Genomic DNA, 7,419 nt, shown 5'->3' with positions numbered 1-7,419 from the left:
ATTTTGCCCAAAAAATAAGATATTTCGATTTAAAGACCGCATGGACATTCGTATGCTCAAAACAATTGATAATTCTGGTAATAAGTTGCCTTATTATGTTTAACCGACAATTTATTGATTCAATTTTAAATCTCAAAGTCGAAAGAAATTTTTTAGAGATAATCTTGACGAAAATAAAGAAAATGAAAGATTTGGATAATAACGTTTTATGCAGTTAGTTGATTAAGAACATTTACTTTTGTATTTGAAGTCTCGTGTTCGAATCCACTTAATTTGTACCCTATTATAAGAAAATGAGACTTTTTGGGAAAAATGAGACTTTCCTTTCTTTCCAGTAGTAAAAGAGTGTGAGAGAGAAAAGGGGTGCGTGTGGGGGATGGTGAGTGTGTGAGAGACTTGCAGTCTCACATCACATGGCTTCTGTGGGTTTGGGGCCAAAGCATCAACAATCAGAGGCACAGCCACAGCGACAGCCAGACCACAATGAGCCACTGAACCACGTGACTCGCCGAGCCCCCCAAATGGACTCCGACAAGGTACTCTCTCTCTCCTCTCTCTCCTCTCTCTCCTCTCTCTCACATTTCTCAGCCACCTCTTCGAGCTCTGCTCTCTTAGAGGTTTGCTTCATCTACGTAAAGGTAGGTTTTGGTGCTCAGATCGCCTTTGATCCACCTCAACTCTTCACTTTCGTTACTAATTCTAATCGATCTGCAACTTTCTGTGCCTTTGGAGGTCTTACCCACCTGGCCGGAGCTTCTCTCCGGCCAGATTTTGTGCTTTTTTTCTCAATTTTTTTTGTTTTATTTTTGTATTTCCTCTATTATTTTTGCAGGTATAATAAATTTTTGTAAAATTTTGTTTCCGAGAAGCTACTTTAGGAAAATTAGGAGAAAGAATTATAGAAAATGTGAAGAATTATAGAAAATGTGGGACTGGGTTAAATTATATTTGTGTTTATAAGCTGGTTGGTTAATTAATATGGAAATAAAAGCTTAAGAGGAGCTGAATTTAGAAGTTCTGATTGCTCTAACTTTCTCACTCAGCAGCCAATTTGAGCAATTGGGGTGTGCTGTTTTTTAATTGTTTCCTTTTGTTCATATTCATATTTTAAGTTTGACTCCGGTGCGTTTTTTCTGCTCGGCTCGGTTTCTTTGGATCGCATGCTTGTTCTGGTACTCATCTGTTGGTCTTTGAAGGCTTTGTTAATCTGGTTCTCTTTTGGGTTTTCTAGTTTTTTTAACAATGTTGTTATTTTTGCCAACATTTTGTGCTTTTTCTTTTCTAGAGGTGGATTGTTATTCAGAGTATTCTAGTTTGCTTCAGGAAGCTGATGTTCTTTGATTCTTTCGAATGCAAGTTTTATAGAATGTGATGCTTTCTTGTAAACTGGGTCACCTTGTTTTGCTAAGTATTTTTTGAGATCTTTGTGCTTTCCCCTTTCCTAAATTTCGTTCTGAATATCCATCTGTTTGCGGCAGTTATGTTTGTTTGTTGAGTCGCTTTTAAACTTGTATGTATGTACTACTGTTATCATCAATGCGTCCAACATTTTTGTTGCTTAAGATGGTTGTTAAGTGTACATTAGTTTCTCACTTTGTGTAGTACATAGGTTTCAAAGCATAATTTTTTTCCCAGATTCTCGTTAATATAGAGGGGTATGCATGCTTTCGTAACTTCACCAGACACATAATGTACTGCATCATATGTACAATCATACAAAACAGTATGGTATATATCTAGAAATTTGTAAATTTATGCAATCATTTCTGGAAGGTACTTGTTAACCCATAGAGATTACCTAAAATGCTGAACAAAGAGTGATATGTCTTAGAATTGGTATAAGAACAGAAAGGCATTGCCGATATGTTCATTTGGATTATTTTAGGGGTATTTTGGGGCATCTCCCGTAAGGGGCCTACTGGTTTCAATTGCATTTAGGCAGGGTAAATCCTTAGCAATCACCAGCTTGCCAGTCATACTTTTTCAAAGAAAGCCTGAAGTTTTTACTTGTGTTTGAAATTTTTGTTTTGTAAATTGCAGGAAATGTCGGCTCCTGTTGTCGAGGGAAATGCTGCAGTCACTGGTCACATCATTTCAACAACAATAGGTGGTAAAAATGGCGAACCAAAACGGGTTAGTACTGGTTCTTTCTTCCATCCCTTACCCCATTTGATCCATCTGATGGCTACAACTTTGATCAAACTCCTTCATCCTGTTTAATGCCTTTTATAGCACAAAAATCTGTTCACTTTTGTCATTCATAATCAATTATTACTAGACTTGATATATAAAGTTCGAGCAGTTGAGGTCCTTTACCTATATCATTTATGAAGAATTATTCAGCTTCCACTTATTTATGTATTTTAAAGTGTTCCCTTTGTTGTTGATTGCAGACAATCAGTTACATGGCAGAGCGTGTTGTAGGTACTGGATCGTTTGGAATTGTTTTTCAGGTATATATTTTACTCTAATGACAGGTAAGCATTCTCGCATTCTTTTCATTATTGACTCTTTGGTGATTTTTTTTAATTCAGGCTAAATGCATTGAAACTGGAGAAACGGTGGCCATAAAGAAGGTCTTACAAGACAGGAGGTATAAAAATCGTGAGTTGCAGTTGATGCGCTTGATGGATCACCCAAATGTTGTTTCACTGAAGCATTGTTTCTTCTCTACAACGGCTAAAGATGAGCTTTTCTTGAATTTGGTTATGGAATATGTACCCGAGACTATGTACAGGGTTCTGGAGCACTACAGTAGTATGAACCAAAGGATGCCACTCCTCTATGTGAAACTTTATACATATCAAGTATGGATCATTGTTAGTTATGGTTTTTTTCCTATTAACTTTTTGTTTATGTTGATAATCATTTGTATTGACTTATGCCCTTGTAATTAATGGAAAAACGTCCTTTTCAGATTTTTAGGGGCCTGGCTTATATCCATGCTGTTCCTGGGGTATGCCATAGAGATGTGAAGCCTCAGAATCTTTTGGTACGTGTTCTTTGTTTATTTTTTTTCTTTCATTGCCCAATGTGAATTAGATTGTTTATGTTATTTTCACGTACACTTGGCAGGTTGATCCCCTCACGCACCAAGTTAAGCTTTGTGACTATGGAAGTGCAAAAGTTCTGGTATGGTGTCCTCTTCACTATTTTCCCATAGTTCTGCTAATCTGAGTATAAGACTGGCTATACATCAGTCATCTATTTATCCGGAGGCTTCATGTTAATGCAGTTGGGAAGTTGGTAACTAAATCAGTTTCCTTGAATAATTTCTGTTTTAATGATTTTCTTTGTAATCAGGTCAAGGGGGAAGCAAACATATCATACATATGTTCTCGTTACTATCGGGCTCCTGAACTCATCTTTGGTGCGACAGAATATACAACATCCATTGACATCTGGTCAGCTGGTTGTGTCCTTGCTGAGCTCCTTCTAGGCCAGGTTATCTACTTCTTTGGGAGTAAAGTTCTTATTCTTGGCCTAAGTTAACTTTTGGGTGAAACTGTTTGTACGTTTTGACTTATAAACAATTTCAAACTGTTATACAGCCACTATTTCCAGGAGAGAATGCAGTGGACCAACTTGTAGAGATTATCAAGGTCGTGTTTCATTATCTTTATTGAATTAGATGGATCATGCAAGTGTGTGTTCTTACTATTTATGTGTCTTCTTGCAGGTTCTTGGCACTCCAACTAGAGAAGAGATTCGATGCATGAATCCAAATTACACTGATTTTAGGTTCCCTCAGATTAAAGCTCATCCTTGGCATAAGGTATGAATTTAGATAACCCTTCAAATAAGTTGATTGTTAAGGCGGTGCTTGTAGAGGAGGATGTTAGTACGCAGTGTAGACATACGCATACATGTCTCTATGTTCTGGACATGGTGAAACCTTTTGTTCAAAATTTAAGTTGGGTTGATTGTTAGCCTTTATTGTCTGGTAGCATAGGGTGGCTGGGAGGGTTATGTAAACTAAATTGGTTTTGGGAGTATGGTGTTTGCTGTACTTTGGCTGGTTTAGCAGGAACAAAATAGAAGAATCTTTGATATTGTGAAGGAGTGAGTGTGGAGAAACTATGGGAAATATTCGTTTATGGTCCTTTCTTTCGGATTTGGTTGTGATGGAATTCAAGGAGCTTTTGTTTCATTCTGTTTTTTATTCATTTAATTTTAATTGGAAGGCGGTTGTGAGTAGATGTTAAAGTTGATTCTTTCTTGGGTCTGTAGTATAGTAGCAGTTGTCTTCGTTGGCTATCATGAGTGGCCTTAATTTTTCTTTTTGGTAAATGAGTTTTTAGTTTCATCTCTGTCGCTGTGAAGTGCTTCTCCACAAAATGCAATTTCTTTAAGTACAATTTTGTTTCTGTGGTTCTTTCCTTTTATTTCTTGAACATATTCTTGTTCTTGAATTGTCCATATTTACCTGTGTTGACTAAAAAATTATTAATTATAACAGACTGTAGGGATTTAATTACTGTTATCTGTGCGGTTATTTTCGTTTTGCATAAATCCTATAGTTATGCATCTGTGACGTGCTCCTCTATTCAGGTTTTCCACAAGAGAATGCCTCCCGAAGCAATTGACCTTGCTTCACGACTTCTTCAATATTCACCGAGTCTACGCTGCACTGCGGTGAGTCGGACTTCTATTCACTTGGAGTTCTACTGTTTCAAAGCCAAGACATCATGCTTTGTGATGTGATTAAAATAAGATTTGAAAAGAGTTCCCTTGGTTTGGCAGCTTCCATTTATGTGCTGAGTTGCAACTTTTGCACTTGGCTCTTGGAATTGAATAATTTGTCAGTCGATTTTGAGTTGTTTCACTTCATGACATGTTCTAATATCTGAATTTTCACTGATCGTCCGTTTACAGCTAGAGGCATGCACACATCCTTTCTTTGACGATCTCCGTGAGCCCAATGCTCGCCTACCAAATGGTCGCCCGTTGCCGCCACTTTTCAACTTCAAACAAGAAGTGAGTTTCAGATTCATTTACTTTTACCTGTTAAAATGATGAAATATAGAAATATGTTAGTCTCAACTATATATATTCGTTGCTTGTTCATCGTGGTACCTTGTCCAGAAAACAATTCCACCGATTCAGATATTCTGGGCCTTTCAGCACTTGAACGTGCATGTCTGGTTGAATCAGTCCTGAATATATGAAATTTCTTCAAATTTTCTCCATACGTTTAGTTGGGTTGCATAATCTGGAAGAATTGAGTAGGGCCTTTTAAGTGGTTGGAAATTCGTGAGGCACCAACTCTATGAACATGACATATATGTTTTGTCTTGTCCCTTCATTACTATCCACAAGTTCAAATGAAAAATTTCTTAGCAATCCCATTTTCTAGTCTGCTCCTGCAAGTTTTAATTGACTCGTGCCTCCCACCGTGCTCCAAAATTGACTTGCAGTTAAACGGAGTATCACCTGAATTGATCAAGAGGCTCATACCAGAGCATGTGCGGCAGCAGGCTGGACTTGGATTCCCACAACCAGTCAGAACTTAAACGTAAAGTGATGAAACAGGGAATTATCTTTTGTACTAGTGGACGGATGTGAAGCAAAAGAGGGCCTAATCTGAGCATTTTGGCCTAATCTGCTGTTCTCGCCTTCCAAAGATGTATACATACACAATGGCTCTCTGGCTTAACCTGGAAGTCGTCGATCATATCTACCGTCATGTTAGCCTAAACATACCGTCTTCTTGCGTCTGTACATCATTTTGATTGTAAGGATTCCAGAAAGCCAAAGGCACAAGGTAATGTTATCCAAATCTAGCTAGTAGTGGATGTAAAAACTCCAGCAGGAGCCCGAGGGGCGAAATAGTAGTGACGCATGTGTTTTACTTTTATTATCTGTGTTGTATCTACTGTCTGGTTGCGGTATCGTCTCAAATTATATCTTTACTATTGATTACTGTCTCCTCCAACACTGCAGTTGTGGATAATTTCAAATCTCTGTTGTTTGACAGCCAGAGCTTTGAGCTTCATCATGTAATTGAATATTCTGGCTTGGTATTTTTCTACTCGGTTATTTTTCCTTGAGGACGTAATAATACTCCGAAAACTTTGATTTTATTTCTTAATTAAGGCAAAACCAAACAACAAATTTGCCTCCCAAGGTTTGTATAATAAATTCAAAATAAAAGTAAATAAGTGAGCAAAACCTGCAATGATTTGAACCTAAGTGGAACGTAAATCTAAAGTGGATGATTTATTTGCTTGAATAAATAAGGGGAGTTTTTATTGCCACTCTAAAAATCTTATTTTTGCATTCCAAACTTTATATAATTAGAAAGAAAAATACACTTATAAGGAGTATAGAATAAATTTTTTAGAGTATTAATAACAATTCCCTAAATAAAATCTAAAATTTAAAGGGTTCTGATGATTTTTGAGTAACACCTGAAAATAAGGAGTATGCCATAGCCACTCACAGGGAGAAAAGCTTGCGGTTGCATCTGGGCTCCCGAAGCTTCCTCCGGAGTGAAAGCTTAATGGGAAGATGATTCACATTGTTTGTCGCTAAAATTGGCCAGCTTCACTCATTTGGGCCTAAAGTCAAATTATGAAATTTTGTGGGTGGAGTTGTTATGAAATTAGGCTAGACTTACATCAAGTGGCACATGTTTCGCTTATAAAAATTTAAGTGGCCACCATTATATATGATATATGTTTGTAAATATTTTTCATACAAGTGAGGTTTGGAAGGTGGAATGCATCAAGTGACTTCTTTTAATATCATTTTATAAGGATGTGGATAAAGGACACTATATGTCCAAGGTCCAACATTGAAATAATTTCAAAGGTTTTTCTTGACTTTGTCCATGTTAACAAACAATTTGAAATGCCTCAACTTTTTTAGAACAAGTCATAGGGTTTAGTTGAAATGGCTCGACTTTTTTAGAACGGGTCATACTAACACACCTCGACCGAAATCAAGCCATGTGCACAGTGCGGAAGCAATAATAATAATAGAAATGCGAATAAATAAAAACCAAACTAACTAGAGCACTAAATAAAATAAGGTGCAAGACGAAATAAGTGTGAATTCACAACCAGAGCATAAGTAGCCTAGGTGCAGTCCAACAGGACAAATACTAATTATACAATACCAAAGGTAATCCTACAATGGTGATAATCTGCCAGAGCTGCCGTGGATTCCTCGCAAGCCACCAAAAGCACTCCTAACTAGAACCTGGAGGGGCGCAAAATAGAAAGTGTGAGTGGGTAAAAACAAAGCTTTTCAAAACCATTTCAATTACCAAAGATAGTAACCCCTCACCGTAAAACCTGTATAATTTCTCAGAAAATAGAATACATATATATACCACATCCATGCTCAGAATAACAAAATTCACAAATATGTCATGTCGAATATCTCAGCAATAAAAAAAATATGTAAGCCAGGTGA

General features: G+C 37.1%; 1 protein-coding gene across 2 annotated transcripts; it reads left to right on the top strand.

Moving 5' to 3' along the window:
- Positions 1-266: 266 nt before the first annotated feature.
- Positions 267-6,083, top strand: LOC137739471 (shaggy-related protein kinase eta). Of its 2 annotated transcripts, none has more exons than XM_068479045.2 (12): positions 267-536; positions 2,041-2,133; positions 2,394-2,453; positions 2,535-2,807; positions 2,918-2,992; positions 3,076-3,132; positions 3,304-3,444; positions 3,552-3,602; positions 3,680-3,775; positions 4,552-4,635; positions 4,876-4,977; positions 5,418-6,083. In XM_068479045.2, the coding sequence occupies exons 1-12, from the start codon at positions 414-416 to the stop codon at positions 5,511-5,513; spliced, it is 1,251 nt and encodes a 416-aa protein (XP_068335146.1). In that variant the 5' UTR covers positions 267-413; the 3' UTR covers positions 5,514-6,083. The 2 variants fall into 2 exon arrangements, with proteins under 2 accessions (XP_068335146.1, XP_068335147.2); XM_068479046.2 differs by having other exon boundaries at positions 336-638.
- Positions 6,084-7,419: the final 1,336 nt, after the last annotated feature.

The sequence above is a fragment of the Pyrus communis genome, chromosome 9, assembly GCF_041283825.1.
Source record: "Pyrus communis isolate YQ-2024b chromosome 9, ASM4128382v1, whole genome shotgun sequence".
NCBI lineage: Eukaryota > Viridiplantae > Streptophyta > Magnoliopsida > Rosales > Rosaceae > Pyrus > Pyrus communis.
This window is presented reverse-complemented; position numbering and strand designations above follow the sequence as displayed.

Excerpts from the sequence above, each read along its gene's own strand:
- LOC137739471 (XM_068479046.2), top strand. The coding sequence starts at position 414 with ATGGCTTCTGTGGGTTTGGGGCCAAAGCATCAACAATCAGAGGCACAG. Across the intron at positions 639-2,040 it reads TTTGCTTCATCTACGTAAAG|GAAATGTCGGCTCCTGTTGT; the intron begins GTAGGTTTTGGT and ends TGTAAATTGCAG. Across the intron at positions 2,454-2,534 it reads CGTTTGGAATTGTTTTTCAG|GCTAAATGCATTGAAACTGG; the intron begins GTATATATTTTA and ends TTTTTAATTCAG.